Source organism: Mus caroli, unplaced genomic scaffold (assembly GCF_978045245.1).
Source record: "Mus caroli unplaced genomic scaffold, Mus_caroli_1 scaffold_11, whole genome shotgun sequence".
Taxonomy (NCBI): Eukaryota; Metazoa; Chordata; class Mammalia; order Rodentia; family Muridae; genus Mus; species Mus caroli.
The window spans coordinates 40,420,064-40,438,115 of record NW_028227266.1 but is presented as its reverse complement, the minus strand read 5'-3'; the positions used below and the strand labels follow the sequence as shown (position 1 = coordinate 40,438,115).

The 18,052-nt window shown below is 47.3% G+C and overlaps 1 protein-coding gene across 2 annotated transcripts in view; it reads left to right on the top strand.

Moving 5' to 3' along the window:
- The window catches only part of Grik4 (glutamate ionotropic receptor kainate type subunit 4), a 425,565-nt gene that overhangs the window by 389,668 nt on the left and 17,845 nt on the right, over positions 1–18,052 (top strand). For both annotated transcript variants that reach the window (XM_085844546.1, XM_085844547.1), the window contains 4 exons: positions 5,907–6,016; positions 8,722–8,895; positions 12,588–12,753; positions 14,429–14,654. In XM_085844546.1, the coding sequence (XP_085700672.1) occupies positions 5,907–6,016; positions 8,722–8,895; positions 12,588–12,753; positions 14,429–14,654 (676 nt within the window). The remainder of the gene's footprint in view (positions 1–5,906; positions 6,017–8,721; positions 8,896–12,587; positions 12,754–14,428; positions 14,655–18,052) is intronic.

Here is an 18,052-nt window from a genome sequence, read left to right as displayed (position 1 = left end):
TGAAACTATAATCAAGCCCCCAAGTAAATGCTTCCTTTTATAAGAGTTACCTTGGTTGTGGTGTCCCTTCACAGCAACAGGACAGTAACTAAGGTAGTCAGCAACTAAAACGTGAGAGAGAAATAAATGTCAAATGGAGCTAAGGCCTGGCATTTTCTGGGTGTGTTATCGGTTTTCCAGGCCGGTCAGTTTCATCTCAGCAAGGCTGTCTAGGAACATGGAAAGCTCTAAGCAGTCAGCAAGTCACTTCTAAGTTATTAGTCTGTTATAAGGTGGTCAAAATGAATCATGTCCATGTCCCCAAAGCTGAGTAACTTGATGGCATAACTCGCCATTAGAAATATAGACCCCTGGATAGTCATTGTAATATTGGATGTTTATAGATGGAGCTCCCTCAGGAGATCAGGTTGTCATATCAGCATTGTTCTCCTAACAATCCCATTCATCCTTCCTGTGCATCATCATGTTCTGCTTTTATGACAGAAGAAGAAAAACAAGATGCCCAGAGATGGTGAGTGGCTTGCCTAGGCCTGACCACTCAGTGAGTCAAGGTTAAGGCTAGAATGGGAACTTGGGTGTCTCCAAGCCTGATCTCCAAGCAGAGAAGTAAGAATAGATATGTCCATGTGTGCGATATATTGAAAAACAGCTTTCTAGGTGTTTTGTATGGAAGGGAGGTAGCTGCTTGCTTACTTCATCCTCCTGGGCTTAAAGGCAGAGTATACACTAAGCCTCACTATACAAGACACATCCTACAGATTAACCACATGCACGAGCTTTTGCAATCATATATAACTTCCTCTGCCTCTCCCAGGCTGAGTGCCTGATGATACTCTATCTCCTTCCCTTTTCAACCTTAGAGGATGTTATTGACCACTGACCATTCCTGGCGCTTGACTATCTAACAAGAAACCACTCTATAAACTGCTGTTACATTCTGTAAACACTCCAGTTTACATGGAACACATGACACAGATCATATGGTAACCCCTGGCCAGTGACGTGCTGGAGAGATAGGGCACGGGGAGGAGAAAGAGAGATGACATCACTGGTGTCACATGTAGGAAAATGTCGTTGAGGCACACTGCCCTCCCACAGTTCCAAGAGCAGCTGCCTCCTGTCTGCTTCATTCTTTGGGAAAGCTGAAATGGAACTTAGTTCTAAGGATTGGAATCAGAGGCAGCCCTAATGACATGTGACTAATCCCAGCACTCACGAGGAAGAGACAAGAAGATAGTCTGTCTTCAAGAGTACGTTTGAAGTCAGCTTGAGCTACACAGCGAGTTCAAGTCTAGCCTAGACTACTTGTCTCAGCAAAACAAAGCAATAGCAACAACAAATAGACCACTGGTTTCTGAGATCCATCCTTCTAGGATGAAGGCCAGGTTGCCCTAGCTGCTTCCCTCAAGAACCCTGGAGAGCCCTTCTGATTCATGTGGTACAACCACAGGAACATGAAGAATTTGGAAAAGTGATTGTGGCCAGACAGCCATCTCCTCCCTCAAGTATCTTTATCCTGTGTCATCATAGGACAGAAAGTAGTATTTCTGGTCCACTAGGGGAAGATATCAGTATAAAAGGAAGACCCCTCCTCTGTCATACACCATCCTTCCTTTCATTCCTGCCTGCCATTAGAGAAAGAGAGAGAGAGAAAGCAGTGTGTGGGGACATGGACACACACACACACACATACACACACACACACACACACACATACACACACACACACACACACACACACACACACACAACTCCTTACTATATCTTCAGTCCTCAAAATAACCCTACAAAGTCAGATTTATTGTTATTCCTAAGTTACAAAGAGTATATAGAGACCCAGGGGTTAAGAAGCTTGCCCGCCATGGTTGAGCTTGTATCTAACTAGAAAACCAACATATACCTGGACAATTTGTGACCATAGTCTGTGCCAAGTCCCAGTGACTAGGGTGTCCCTTGGGAAGGAAGCAATCCAAAACATCCACATAGGAAAATGGGTTAGCATTTGGAATCTTGCAAGGAGCATGCTTCCTTTGCAGTTATCTCAACAGTGTGGCTCAGCCTAAACCCAGACCCACATCTCCAATGACTGCCCAACTGTTCTGGTCAGTATCAGTCAATCATTGGTGAAATCAGAGGCTGCCAGTGTGACAGGCAGCTTTCAAGTGAGGCCATGTCTACCTACATCTTGTTTCTTATTTGTGTGATGTCCCGCACCATATAAACCAAGCCTCTAGGAGTTTGTCTCACTTTGGTAAGGAGAGCACTTTCTACAATATCATTTTCCAACACAGAGAAATTAAATTAATAGATGTTTAAGAATAAAAGGCAGCACTGACATATTTCAGATGAGAAGATCCACTGCCACCAAACAATTCAAACAGCCTCCAAAGTCCAGGACGCTGGGCTAGTTGGTGGCCAATCCTTTAGAGCTCTCTTATCACTAAAGAGGCCAACTGTGGTAGGGTCAGATTGAAGCACAGTCCAAAATTCAAGGCAACTGCTTCTAATTTTCATCCCACCAGCAGGACCTGTCCTGTCCTTGACCTCCACATGGCTATGACTGTATGGAGAGAGATGGGTACATACGCCATTACTTATCTTCATTCAGAATGATTGCCATCACCTAAAGGCACTGGCCACACCTGCAGTCTGCAGTTATATTGATCGTCTAAGTCAATACAAATGTCTATAAAACAACAGTCACAATAAATGATGATGAGGATAGATAAATACATCTATGAGTTCTTTAAATGGGTAGGATTGAGTAAATTGGGATTCTCTTGGCATGGGGTAGAAGGCCTGGGATTAATTAAGGAGTTTATTGGAGCGAGTTACAAACATTAAGAGTTGAACAAGACTTGGTACAGCTGCCATGAGAATGGAGCAGCGCAGCGTGCCGACGGCACAGCTTGATGAGTGAGTACCAGGGAAATTGAAGCCATAACCAATGATCTGAGTGAGACACAGCTTCCCTGGGCCCTGGTTCTTCCGTCTGTCAGCGTGGGAACTCGTATTGAAATCGAGAGCGTATAGCGAGGTACCGAGTTTTTCCGGAAGAGTCACTGTCACCGTTACACATCTTTTGGGTTCAGTAGAAGCTGGTACTTTGAAGAAGTGCCTATGGCATGTGACCATAGTCTGTGCCAAGTCCCAGTGACTAGGGTGTCCCTTGGGAAGGAAGCAATCCAAAACATCCACATAGGAAAATGGGTTAGCATTTGGAATCTTGCAAGGAGCATGCTTCCTTTGCAGTTATCTCAACAGTGTGGCTCAGCCTAAACCCAGACCCACATCTCCAATGACTGCCCAACTGTTCTGGTCAGTATCAGTCAATCATTGGTGAAATCAGAGGCTGCCAGTGTGACAGGCAGCTTTCAAGTGAGGCCATGTCTACCTATGTCTTGTTTCTTATTTGTGTGATGTCCCGCACCATATAAACCAAGCCTCTAGGAGTTTGTCTCACGGCTCTGCATCATTTCTTATCAACCCTAACCAAATATGGCAGCTTTAAATAGTGCTGCCATCTTCCTCGGGTTCCCTGCTTGTGATACAATCAGGTATAGATTTCTGACATGGAACATCTAATGGAGTTCAGATTCAGAAAGCAGCAATGAAAGATTTTTTTCCCCCTTCCTGGCTGTCTCACACTTGAAAGGCACAGAGTAAAACAGTTTTAGCAGGTCACATAGAATTCATGTACATTTATCGAGAGGCAGTCTGCAACCAAGCATAGCCCCGAGAGTGGACCAAGCTAGTGATTTCTGCTGCAGTACAAGAGTAGCAAAGGTGGTCTTCTTTGAGTCCTTCATCACCTGTGTGGGTTCTTCACACTCTTTCTGTGTCTGCCACGGGATGCTAGGGCGATGAATAAGATAGTCAGCCTGTGGTAGACATTGCAATGAACAACCATGGACCCAGCTTCTGTTGCCCCTGAGCCCCTTGTTTCTTGTTACAAGATTGATGTAATGATGGGAGCAAACACACTCATGATCTGGTCTCTAACCTGCCTCCCCTCCTCCTGTTGCTGCTGCTGCTTCTGCTTCTCCTCCTCCTCCCCCCTCCTCTTTCTGCTAATGCTGTTTCTCCTTTTCTTGCTCCTCCTCCTCCTGTTCCTTTCCCTCAGTTGCTGTCCTTTGCCTCTTCTTCAGACTCATTTTCCCAACCAGCCTGATCAAGCGTCCTCTGAACATCAACAACCATTCATGTACTGTAAGAAAATCCACTTGGATTCTCCCTGGCCTGTGCTATACGTGGAAAGAAAATTATTTTCATAAAGGCTTCCTAAGAGGTTCTGGTAGCGTTGATGAAAGACGGCAGGTCTCAAGAATGACTGCCTATAAGCAGGGCAAGTGATAAAGCAACTCTGTGTCCCTTTTTGTGCCAGGGGAAAGTAAAAGTCTTCCCCAGGGCATTGAGGATGCTCCTCCTGGTTCTCTGAGAGGAAATGAGAAGCCACCCATAAAAGCTGAAGTCACTGAGGAATGAGGCTATGCAGGTACCATGGGGTCACTCATACAGAAAGCTATCGGGGCAGACACTGCATACAGGTAGTAGGTGCTATTATGACTGATATCATTTTAAGTGTGAAAGCAGACCTGCTCATAGATTGGCTTAAGGTGATATTGACTTCTAGTTACATCCACAGACTTCCTGGATTCCTGAGATCATAAAAATTACAGCATTTCTGTTTCGAATGGCCCTTAGACAGCATCTAGCCTGGTGGCTTTGTAGTAAACAGAAGTAAAGCTGACAGTGGAACGTGGCTGGAGAGAGCACACCCCATCTGTAGCGGCAACCACTGCTCAGCTCCCGCGCCGCCGTCAGACCATCTAGGGCAGTGGTTCTCGACCTTCCTAATGTTGCAACTCTGTAATACAGTTCCTCATGCTATGGTGACCCCCTGGCCATGAAATTAGTTTTGTTGCTGCTTCATAACTGTAATTTTGCTACTTCTATGAATTGTAATGTAAATACTTATGTTTTCTGATAGTCTCAGGCAACATCTATGAAAGGGTTATTTGGTGCCCCAAAGGGGTTGTGACCCACAGATTGAGTCTAGGTGTTCATTCTGATGTAAGGTGTTTGTTTCCTTTAGGAAGAAAGGAACATAGATGTGTATGTGAGCTCTCTTCAGTGAAAGATGAAACACTGTAGGGTAATGAAGCAAGCCTGCAGCTTTCAGAGAGTGGGTCTGATCTAGCCCAGCTCTAGCTGAGACCAGACAGGATCAGGCACCAGACTCCTTGACACCATCTTTCACATTCTTTCTTGTGAGACGTGGTGGGAACTTGGAGCTGATTTTCCCTTCCTGGCTCCAACCTCAAGAGTTGTAAGCACATCAAGCTATGAGGGGACCGGATGGTGACTTCGAGTTAGAAGATGTGTCTCTAAGTCGTCCATTTGCCATGGCATGACTTTGGGTGCATCTCTTGGGCTTTGGTTTCTTTACTAGGAAATTGGACAAAATCGTCTGAGGGGCCCTCAGGACTTTGTTTCCATTGTCTGAGGATACTCAGCAGAGCAAAAAGCCAAGGGAACCAGCTATATTAACACTCTCAGGAGAAAGATGCAGCCATTAAAGAGAGGTGCTGAGGTCAGACCCCTGTACAGCAACTTCACCTCACAGGTCCTCCTGAGCTCCAAGGCAGTAGTCACAGGTGTCAAGGGCTGGCAGATTTACTCAGCACAAAGCCTCATTATTCCTGGAAGAGTCAGGCCCACACTGCTCTTTGTTTCATCGGTAGATCAGGGTTTACAAGGTGTTGGGCTACACTATCATCTCTGGCATTGTTAGAATCATCCAGAGTCTCCCTAGAATGCTAGGTCCAAGCCAGTGCTCATGCCCTGCCCTGCCCAAAGCCATTTTGACTATGTATAGTGAATCTTATTTTCATCTTCATTTTCAGGGACGCAGACCGGGCTATTTCTCCTTCCTGGATCCCTTTTCTCCAGGAGTCTGGCTCTTCATGCTTCTAGCTTATCTGGCGGTCAGCTGTGTCCTCTTCCTCGTGGCTCGGTACTCTTCCCTTTCCTTCCCTGTCCTCACACTGCCACCTCGTGTCCACTCTGGGAACTGCATGGGGGCGGGGGGGGTGGGTGGGAGGAGGAGAGGAGGGTTTAGAAAACCTCGGTGCCAAATAGAGATGGCAGAGGGACTGGGGGCCTGAAATGCTCTCTGCCCAGCTGTCAACCTCACACTAGCCGTCCATCTGTCTGTGCATGTGTTCCCTACCATGTGCAGTGTGGACAGGTTTGCTTGTCTGCGTTTGCTTTTGTATTCTGGCCTCCTGCATCCTTGCCACCCGCCCCAACTTAGATAGGAGCTTTGGGAAAGAGGAGAGAGGGAGGGGGTGACAGGAAGACTGCTCTAATTAAGCATGGTGCATTTGGGTACCCTGGCATCCCTCCTTGCTATGATCTGCCCTAAAGTCCTGAATGATGAGAAATGGAGCTTGCAAATCCAAACAGAGTTGGGGGGGGGACAAGGGGGACAGAGGCCACAGTGACACAGGCCAGGGAAAATGCTCCTCTGCAGAGGTTGGCTCTGCCTCTGAAAACACAGCTGTCTTGGCGAACAAAACCCACAGAGGGTAGCAGGCAACAAGAGGGTACATTTGTGCCCAGTACTGAGTTGGAAGAAATGGTCAGGGTTAGGGGCCAGGGAAAATTAGCCTTCCCTTGTCCGCAGAAGGCAGGAACTGTTCCTGGTCATATGGAAACACTCCAGGGTATCCCTAAGCTGTAAGGGATTGTTTGCCCCTGAGCTAAGGTAGCCTGAATTTCAGGACAAGCCACCTTCCACCTGTTTAAGTCCCCACCACCTGCTCAGTTTATCACAGGGGACTGTTGAGTGGGAATGGAGAATAGCTTAGAATGAGCTAGAAATCCAACAGAGGCTCTGTGGCAAGTGACTTTTTATCTCTAGACCACAGCATTGGGGCCAGATGATCCTTTGGACCCTGCTCTATCTCTCAGAGGTGGGGGTCTTCCTGGGGTTGTGTTCTGTCTATGGATTGGGCGCCCATGCTCTTTCCACTCAAGAAAGGCAACAGGAATGTATTGAGTCTTACATGACCCCAGTGTGCCTCTTCTTGTGGTGATCAAAGGCTAAATCAAACGGCCTTTGTGGCCACCTAGTAGTCTTCAAAGGCACCGGGGTTTGCTCTTGTACACCACCCACCTCTCTTGGCCCCATAGGCACTGCCACTGTCAACTATCTGTTGTCAGTGACAGCTGGCGAGGTGCGGGAGCTTGCGTGCTGTCTGACACTTCCATTCTCCACTTAGCAGCACTGTCTGCTGCTGTGTTTAGGAAGCTGTCTGTGAGATCCAGGCTCTGCTGCTTTAAGATTCTCTTTGGCCCCCTGTGGCTGAGGCTGTATGTGTGGACAGTTGGCTCTAGTGGAGTCTGCACAGCTTTCAAGTCACCTCTAAGGCTCTGCAAAGGGTCTTAGGGCTTTGTTGCTCTATAAACACTCAAGAGGGACTCACCTAAAGCTACCCTGATGGTCTCTGCATCCTCCTTTGTGGCTGCCACACCCACATACTGTCCCAAATCTGGCATTAGAAAATAATAATAATGATAATAATAACAACAATAACAGCAATGACAACAACAAAAGAAAATACATTAGCCTATTGTGGTAGGAGGCTGAGGCAGAAGGACTGTCATGCATTTGAGTCTAACCTGGGCTATGTAGTAAGCTCCAGTCCAGCCTGGGCTAGAGTGAGACCCTGTCTCAAAGAATGAAAATAGAAAAGGCAGTAAAGGGCTAATCATATGACTGCATATTTGTGTGCTATGCAAACCTGGGATATTCTGCTCTAAGGCAATGGTTTGCACATGGGTTCCACGGAGTGCAAAGGCTCCTGGGAGCCTTCAGACACATGTGGTCACTGAGAACTCTGAAGACCCAGTGCCTGTTCCTTCAGACAGGTTGTACTTTCATTTTTGTATGCTGTAACTCTGGTTGAGATTCTAGAGCAGGAAAATGAAACTCCAGGCAGCCCCCACACACAAGCCAGCTCATCATCAGAGGTACCTCACAGTGCTAATACTTGTACCTTTGCATCTCTAAGGCTGGGATCTAGGACACTGCATCTCTTAAGAGGGAGTCGGTGGCTGTCAGTGTGGATACAGACCTGGGGCTGTCTACACCACTCAGGACCTTACAAGTTTTTAGTCCTCATGCAACTCACAGGCTTGTCACACAGGGACTTTTAGAAACAGGCCTCCCTGGCAGTTCTGATGTAGCTGGGGTTTGAGACCTATAGAACTAGGGTGAGAGTTTTTAAGCTGGGGCCCTATGGGACCCTGGGAACTTTTCCTGGTCTCCTCGGAAATTCACCATGAAAAAACAAGGGCTCTTCCAGGCTGCCCATCCCTGTGCTCCCACCTTTCTGACAAAGCCATCACCTTTAGTCATTTTAAATATTGGAGTTGAACACCTGAGTTTACTTAAGGGAGAAATGTATTTATTTGAAGGATTCAATAAAAAATAGCTTAAGAAGCACCAACTTCTCAAACTATTGAAGGGGCTGAGTCCAACCCACCTCAGCCCCTCCACGGGAAAAAGAAATCCAAGAATCCAGGTATAGCGGAGGGGCAGAGGGGAGTAGTGGACCCAGTCACACAGGCACAGCCAGGAAGATGAGTTGTGCAGCTTTCCAGCACCCCATGTCTACCCTCCTCACCCCAGGAATGTGGTCTTCTCTCCTGCAGGTTGACTCCTTATGAGTGGTACAGTCCACATCCTTGTGCACAGGGCCGGTGTAATCTCCTGGTCAACCAGTACTCCCTGGGCAACAGCCTCTGGTTTCCGGTTGGAGGCTTCATGCAGCAAGGCTCCACTATTGCCCCTCGAGCTTTGTCTACCCGCTGTGTCAGTGGTGTCTGGTAAGGCCCGGCAGCAGACCCAGGGCTAGGGGATTGGACTAAATAGAGACCCGAGACTAGATGGTGGTGGTGCATACCCTCAGTCCTAGCACTTGGAAGGCAGAGGCAGGCTGAGCTCTGAGTTTGAGGCCAACCTGGTCTACAGAGGGAGTTCCAGGATAGCTAACACTACACAGAGAAACAGATCGCCCTCTCCAATGGCAAAGAGAGCAACCAGGAAGATCTGCCTTGCCAGGTAGACCCTAGCAGGGAGCTAGCTGTCTTAAAAGTTCAGAGGGTGATGGGCAATGTGGATGTGGGAGGTGGGGTCAGAGGGGATGAAGAATCAGTACTGTTTATCTTAGCACCTAGCCCTGTCTCTGGGGTCTGGGTACAGAGGACAACCAAGATGAAAGAGAGGGAGGGGAAGGGAGAGGGGAGAGGGGGGAGGGGAGGGGAAGGGGGAAGAGGGGAGAGAGGAAGAGGGGAGGAGGGGGAGAGAGGGAGGGGGAGGGGAGAGAGGGAGAGAGGGGGAGGGAGGGGGAGAGGGAGAGAGAGAGCGAGAGCGAGAGAGCGAGAGAGTGAGAGAGAGGGGGGGAGGGGGAGGGGGAGAAAGGAAGGAAGGGAAGGAAGCAAAACAAACAAACAAACAAAAATATAAAACAAACAAACAAACAAACAAAAAATATGACCTCTTGACCCGAAAACTGACTGAGATAGAGTGGCTTGGCCAAGAGAGGGCATATGCACATTTATGCACAAAAGCCTGCTGTACATTTTCTGCAGAAGGCACCTCTGCTCTCCCCTCCCAGCCTCTGTCTTCCTGGTCAACCAGTACTCCCTGGGCAGCAGCCTCTGGTTTCCAGTTGGAGGGAGGCTTTGTGTAGCAAGTCTCCACTATCGCCCCTTGAGCCTTGTCCACCCACTCCTGACTCTGCAAGGCTGGCCTGTCCATCTCAGGAGCTGCAGGAATGGTCAAACTATTAGATTCTCTGACAGGCAAAAGATTCAACATTAGGAAAGTTCTTTGAAAGCTTCCAGAAGCTATGTAGAAATGAGGGACATGAAGAACATATGCAGTCTGGAGAGACAAGCTTGCGAAATACAAGTATTGGATCCTCTGTTAGCAATCTACGATAGGTTTGACTGTCGTAGCTCTCAGAAATTACAGCCTTAGTTCCCCTGCCTCCTCCTCCTCAGCCTGTTTAAGCCAAAGGAAGAGGAGATGAGGTATTTTCATCCTTGATTACTAGTGCCTAGGTTCACACAGTAGGTCTAGAAGTAGGCACCAGAGTTGTTTCAGGAGCTGGGCTAGTAGCTGGGACAATGATACCCCTTTCTGTCTAGAGCTTTCATTTGCCTTCATATGGCAAATATGGCAGGATTTAAGCCACTTGGGCAAGATTCTCGCCCACTCCCAGGCATTACCGAGAAGTTACTGAGTAAATGAACATACAGAACTGAGCTATATGTCCCCAAGAAGAGGATACTGTCTCAGCAGAGACAGTCACATAACTCCCTCGAAGCCTAGGAAAGCTAGGCAGAACCCAGGAAGAGGAACATCTAAGGGTGTTCACTTGGTTCCTTTGGGTTTTTCCTTCCAACGGGTGCTCTTTGTCACTGGTGTGCCTGCTGCATCTACCATAGACACCCTCCCTCCCCCCACTGCACCCAAGGAATGCCTTCCTCCAGAGAGTTTTAGAAGCCCACACCCTGCAGGGTACTGCTCTAAATAGCAGGCCTCGAAATGCCTGAGTCACTGTGTTCCAGAGCATGCTGCTGCGAGAGGAACTCTGCAACAAAGAGCCACCACGAGAGACCTTTACTAGCCCCCAGTCCACAGCATCAGCATGTGTCTCTGCCTCCTTCGTTCTGAGATTATTAACGTCAAGGTTTATTTAGTCCCCTGGGAGAGTGGAAGATCAGAAGACAGGACTCCCATGATCTGCCCTGGCCTCCCAGCCAGAGCAAGGGACAGAAAACGTCACATTGCTCAGAAGAGTGCCAGCTTTACAACTGCTAACGTCCGTCCTCAGATGCAGTGGCACAGCCCCACCAAGTCCTTGGGATAGTTTGGCCTGCTCTGGGTCCATTGAGCTGGCTGACAGCTTACCCTTATGACCATGACCCTAAACACCTGCATGTCACCCAGGAAAAACCAGGCACCAGAGTGTGGCCATGAGCCCGCGAGAAGCTCCTAGACAGCTCTTCAGCCATGTCTATGTCCGCTTCTCCTCAGTGTATCCAGGCTGCTGCTGAACTTGGGCATGGCCCTAGGCATGGTTACAGTGTAAAGAGCTGAAGGCGGTGCAGAGAGTGTGTCCTGAGTAGGGAGGGAAGCCTGCCACTTAGAGGGCCCTACTTGAGAAAGCATCAGGGAGGTAGTCAGATGATTTTTATCCCCTGGCCAGCCTGGAGGCTTCTCCACATTTCTCTAGCTCTTGTGTTCATCTAGCATGTTCTAGATTGCTGATCACAAATGACCTAGTACTTCATTTGCTGCTGCCAGGACTCAGAGATAGGTAGAGCAGGTATCATTATCCCATTTATTATATAAATAAACCCAGGAGAAACCAAGGACTTCCCTTGCTATCATATTGGTGACCAGAACAACAACAAAATAAAAAACAACCCCAAGACAAAATACTCCATCTCCCTTGTGGCCTAGCATATAAAAGTCCATTGAGTTGGTGGATGGCCCTGTTGTGTCTGCCTAGGCAGGTGTCCAGCCGGAGTTCTTGGTAACCACTAAAGGGACAATGGGATTTCTTGGTCTTGAAAATCCACCTGGCGGCTGCGAGCTGCCGAGTCCCATGATAAATGCTGTGCATTAACATAGCAGTGTCTGCATACTGGGCAAACCCTTGTGAATACGGACGCCACTGATCCTGAATTGGTGATTCTCCAGCCTGATTCGTGGTGCTTAGATCTGTGTCTGAGCCCCTAACACACAAGGAGGGAGGTACTGATGTAGCTCCAGCCTATTGAGCAGATGGGAAAAGCTTGCTTAATCTACCAGACTGAGCACGCTGCTGTTGGCATATAGGCTCCCTGCATTGCAGAATTATTCAAATTTCAGATGAAATTCTAGCGACTCCATAAAACAGTCTTGTAAGTCTGAAGCAGCTTGTCCATTGTCAGAGGATTTTCCAATTTCAACTTCTCAGCAGTCCAAAGATGCTTTTCACAAGCTCATCTTCATTGAAGACTTTCTGCTGTCATGGTCATAGAAGTGGCTGTGTACAACTGTATCAGTATTTATCAAGGTACTTCCCAGAGCCTCTCTCTGCTTCCTGCAGCGGTTGAATAGTACATTTGCCTCCCGAGTTGTAAGGATTAGCGGATGTTAGGATGTGAGGATGTTGCTCATATTAGGTATTCAGTACATGGCAGTATGCAGCCCTGCACAGAGCCCTCACCTCATTCACCGACTCCTTTCCAATGGTCCCCAGACCCTCACGTGCATGGGCTATACCTCTTTTGAATGACAAGTAATCACGTTTCAGAAATAAGAAATAAAAATCCACCGCCAATTTCGGTTCATGTCTCTCGACATTGTATATCCTGCATCCTCCCCCTCCCTACACTGAGCTGATATCTCTTTCAAAGAAAGATACTGGCTCCCATCTGCATCATAGCAGAACTGAACTCAGGAGCCTAACCCTCCTGGCAATGCCAGGGCAATGAAGCCTCTCTGGTGTCTTCCTGCATAGGTGGGCATTCACGTTGATCATCATCTCCTCCTACACGGCCAACCTGGCAGCCTTCCTGACTGTGCAGCGCATGGAGGTGCCCATCGAGTCTGTGGATGACCTGGCTGACCAGACTGCCATTGAGTATGGCACGATTCATGGAGGTTCCAGCATGACCTTCTTCCAAGTAAATACTACATGGCTGCTTACCTGCGTGGGGGAGGGCAGAAGGAAGCTGATATATGTGGGCATTCAAGATCAAAACATCTCTGCCCATCTCATTCTCTCTTTTGAGCATCTAACTTAGAAGTCCTCGAGGGGACTAGTTTCCTCCTATTCCAAAAAAAATTTCCCCAGAATGAGGTCTCAGGAGGATTTTGTATGAATATCAACCTATCCCATATTGTTGCACATGAGCAGCTGGTAATACTTAAGATGGTTTTAGAACTAATGTGATGAAACCTTCTAAATTTATAATAGTCCTGTGTTTGTTTTATGTGCACTGTATGCTGTGGATCGAGCGTACAGTCTTGTTTACATTACTGCATTGGATGGGGCTGATACGCTCATTTAAATTTTAAAAAGCGAGTTGGGTTTTATAGTTAGTACTTAGACAAAGCGAGATTAAAATAATACGAGGCTGGGGGGTGGCTCCTTGGGTAACATGTTTGCTGTGCAAGCGTGAAAACTTGAGCTTGGGTCCCTAGCTACCCACATAAAAGTGGGTGCGGTCATGCGCACCGGTAACCCGGTGCTGGCGGTGGAGAAGAAACACAGACAAGCGGTAGCCAGAGCTCACTCGCCAGCAGGATAGCAAATCAGTCAGTGGGCCCCAGACTCAATGAGGAGACCCCTGCATGGAAATAACAAGGTGGAGAATAGTAAGACACCCCAAATCCACCTCTACATGCATTCCTATGTAGAAACATAAACACACACACACCAGTAGTGAAAATAGTGTGCCTGTGAGCAATGTTTAAGAAATGCTCAGTGGGGATGGCCCGGTCACTTCTCCTAGACTGATGGGTTCTCCGGAGCAGACACATTTGGGTTCTTTGGGATATCGCCTTGTAAGTCTCAGGAGAAGCCCCTGCCACAGTCTAGTGTTCAATGACAGCCACACTGATTGATCGCCAGGGCTGACAGAAGCAGGCCGCGCAGAATAGCAGTTTTCCTGTGCTTCGAGAGCTCCAGGGAAGATTTCCCCCTGGGGGCTCACAGTGTCTAACCAACTAACATCCAAGACACTCGTTTCCACAGGAGATAGGCCCAAGGCCTGCTGTCTGTTTTCCATAAGAATATCTGTGCCTGTTGGCGTAGGGACAGGGAAGGCTTTGTACAAACAGAGTTTGGATGGACCCCCAGAATTCTGTCTTGTTATTATTGGTAAAACAGAAGCCAGCCTTGGGTGGTGGAGTTGATACATTGGCTTAGGTTAGGTAGGAGACATCCACACTGCCTCTTTAGGACTGTCTCTTTATTAGTCCCGAACGAATCTGTGTGCACTGTCCCACACTGAGGAACAATGAGGGATTAAAACCAGAGTTTGAATTCTACTTGTCTGAGGAGGTTGGTGCTGAAGGAATTCTGGAGGGTGGCTTAGACAGAACCAGTGATTGACTGATAGGCAGAACTCACAGGACAAGTCCCTTCTTCATCTCCTATTAAAGACACAGGCCTCTCCTCCATTATGCAATAGCAGTGACCCTCTCGGGGCGAGGTGATAGAAAGAAAGAGGTGCCAGGCTGTGATGTGGGGCACACGGCAGAAAGGCCCATCTCATGATTCTTTGATGCCCTCCGTTTTAAGCCAATGTTTCCTTTCTTATTTCTCAACCTTGCTTCCTTCTGATGTTCTCCCAGAATTCCCGTTACCAGACCTACCAACGCATGTGGAACTACATGTACTCCAAGCAGCCGAGTGTGTTCGTGAAGAGCACGGAGGAGGGGATTGCCAGAGTGTTGAATTCCAATTACGCTTTCCTGCTGGAGTCCACCATGAATGAGTACTACCGGCAGCGAAACTGCAACCTCACTCAGATTGGGGGCCTGCTGGACACCAAGGGCTATGGGATTGGCATGCCAGTCGGTATGCAGGAGAGCGACAACCTTTGGGTATAGCTTCCTCCAGGCAGGGTCAGGGGAGCCAAAGCCACTGAATGCTGTCTAGAATTCATTAGCCTGTTTCCAGAACCAACAGGTTTGAGAACAACTTTAGGTAGGCTTCCTTATGGTTAAAAAACAAAACAAAACAAAAGAAAACAAAACAAGCACGTGGACTTGTTTTTCCTTCCTTCCTTCCTTCCTTCCTTCCTTCCTTCCTTCCTTCCTTCCTTCCTTCCTTCCTTCCTTCCTTCCTTTTTCATTTTTGGTTTTTTTAAGACAGGGTTTCTCTGTATAGTCTTGGATGTCTTGGAACTCACTCTAGACCAGATTGACTTTGAACTCAGAGATCTGCCTGTCTCTGCCTCCTAAGTTTGTGTGTGTGTGTGTGTGTGTGTGTGTGTGTGTTTGTGTATGTGTGTGTATGTATGTGTGTCTGTGTGTCCGTGTGTGTATGTGTGTCTGTGTGTATATGAGTGTATGTGTGTGTGTCTGTGTGTGTCTGTGTGTCTGTGTGTATGTGTGTCTGTGTATGTTTCTGTCTGTCTGTGTGTGTGTCCACTTGCACACATGTGGAAGTCATTGGTTGATATTGAATGCCCCTCTCAGTCACTCTCTACCTTAGCTTTTGAGATAGGATCTCTCATTGACTCTGGTGCTCACAGCTTTGGCTTGATTAAGCCCCAGGATCTTCCTGTTTCTGCCTCCTCATCTTCAGGATTACAGGTGTGCACCACGATGCCTCCAGTTTTACTTGGGGGCTGAAGATCTGAATTCAGGTCCTTGTGTTTGCACAGAAAGTACTTTACCAACTCAGCCATCTCTCCAGTTTCCTAATTCGTAATTAAAGAACTGGTTGATTACTTATTCATTCATTCACTATTCAGGGATAATTCTAACTATTGAAGAGTACTGATGCCCCAGCAGACTTTAGGCCTTGTTCTCTTTGTCTCTTGCTTTGGCATGTTGGCCATTTCTCTGATGATTAACGTCTCTACTAACAGAGGGAAGAAGGAAGCACTACAAGTGCTAATCACCTTTGCTGGTTGTACTTCACTGGCAAGATTACAGAAGATGACGTTCAAACTCTATTTAGATTTCACTGCTCTGTCTACTCTGACTTGGTGTGGGTCATTGAAAGTGGGCACTAATGTACCATGCATTTACTGGGCGCCATCTGGTTTTGTAAGTTTTTTGGCTTCTAGAACAGTGCTGCAGCTGGGCTTCTCAGAGTACATTCACTTTGCCGATAACTCTACTACCAGGGAACCGGGAGACTCGTTCAGCTGTTGTGATTGTGAGGGATCTAAGCACAGCCTTTGGGTGATTCTATGTGGAGCATTGACTGCACTGCTGTGTCAGGCTCTCTTGATGTAAGGCTATTCCTGAAGAAGGTGACAGGCAGAAGAGTCAGGACATGGGGACATTAGCATGTGAGAGCTCTGATCTTTGGCATGCAGACTTGGTAGTCACATTGTACACCCTTGGATCGATCTGTCCCTGACTGGCAGTGTTATAAACTGCAGAATTCATTCACACCTTGGAATATAATTAGCATGGTCTTGGAGTTGGGGAGACCTGCCTGTGGTACCTCAGAGAGGTGCTTTAACATATCCGAGCCTCGATTATCCAAGTAATAGGATTAAGTTTCTCATACCTACTCAAGGAGTGTGGGTTAGGGCTGTAGTTGGTCAACTGCCTTCCCTAGGTGCCTAATACTTAGCCTTCATTGGGGAATATTAGTGCCCTCATTTTTTTCATAGTTATCTATGCAGTTTGGTAAAAGCAGATTGCTTCTTAGAACACTGATTAGAAAGCAACCAAATGAGCCTGGGTAATAATGAAAGTCCCCTCTGAATGCTGTCGGATCTGACACCTGAGGCTGTGTAGACCAGAAACTTTACTCTGTGCACTGGCCAACCTTCATGGACTCTGTTTACAGTCATATTTTTCCAGTGCCCATTAATATTACAGATTTTGAGCTTCTTTGGGAAATGTAATGGCTGGCATTTTCTTTCAAGATGGTGGGGTAGATCATGAAATGAACTTGGGGTGCACCTTGGTAATACTTTAGTGACTCAGTAAATTTAGCCTAAATGTCAAGTGCTTCCTTTCACAGGGAACTTGACCACACATAGTTGAGGTGAAAGAGACCAGCTCTAGAAAATTTTATTTATAAGCAAGGGAAAAAATGGAGAGAAAGGCCTCTGTCTTGACCCTGTCATGATATCGTTTTATGAGTATTATCTCACTTAATTGGGCCATGTGAGAGGTACACTGCAGAGAATAGAAATTATCCAAGGTCACAAACTAGAAATATAAGCCTGGGACCTAGGATACTGCTCTTCAAACACAATACTTTCCAGAACAGATCACATTGAGGTAGGAGACCCCCAGCTAGCCGGCTCAGGCTAGAGAGGGTGAAGGTGTGCTGTAGGGAGGTTCATGTTCTCACGTCAAGTGAGGCTGGGAACAACATTATGCAACTGCTGATGTACTGTGCAGCCAATTATGAGACAAGATTCAGATCCCTGAGGCTATACTCCCTGCCATTATTCCAGTAGGAGGAAAGAGAGTTACTACAGAATGCGTGGCGTGGTTGGGCCCAGGGAAAAGAAGAAACCCAATAAGGAAAGATGGAAACCTAATCAGATGGCTCTGGAGCAGAAACAGCAACCAGGGATCAGGCAGTGGAGCCTTCAGTGGCAGCCCCTGGGCCACTGAGGGTTTGGATAGAAGTGCCTTGAAGCATTGGAGTACTGTCTTTAAATCTAGCTAGTGTTAGCCTAGCATCTGTCTACATCTGCAGGGCAACTTGTTCGTGTACTCGTACACTACAAGTGTGTATTACACGCCTGTTCTACAGATGACTGTGCATGGACATCCATGGCAAAAAATACATTCAAGGCTGCAGGTGTGTCGTGGGTTCACTCAGCCTAGTTGTGCCTAAAGAAGGCCAGACTCTACTCTACAGTCCTGCAGTCTATGGCCCAGAAGCTTGGGTACTGCCTTGGAGCTTACCCAAAATGCAGAATTTTGGGTCCTGCCCTGAACCTATTGAATTGGAACTTTCCACTTAACAAAATCCCCAGGTGATTCCTACATACATTAAATATGAAAAACCCTCACTTCTGTGTTCAGGCTTCTTCCTTGTACCCAAGATCATAGGCATTCTCAGAGGTGCCTGTCTACACAGGATCTTTGTAGGGATTGGAAAGCAGGCTGGGCAACCAAATCGTTTTCCCAGTCTCCTAACAGCCTTTTCTTAATGATCACAGGCCTCTACCTGTTGGAGGACATTGAGCTTTCCTTGAATCCACTTAAGCCCGTTTTTTAATGATTAGATTTGGATCCTAGAACCAAAACTCCTCGACCATATTCTAT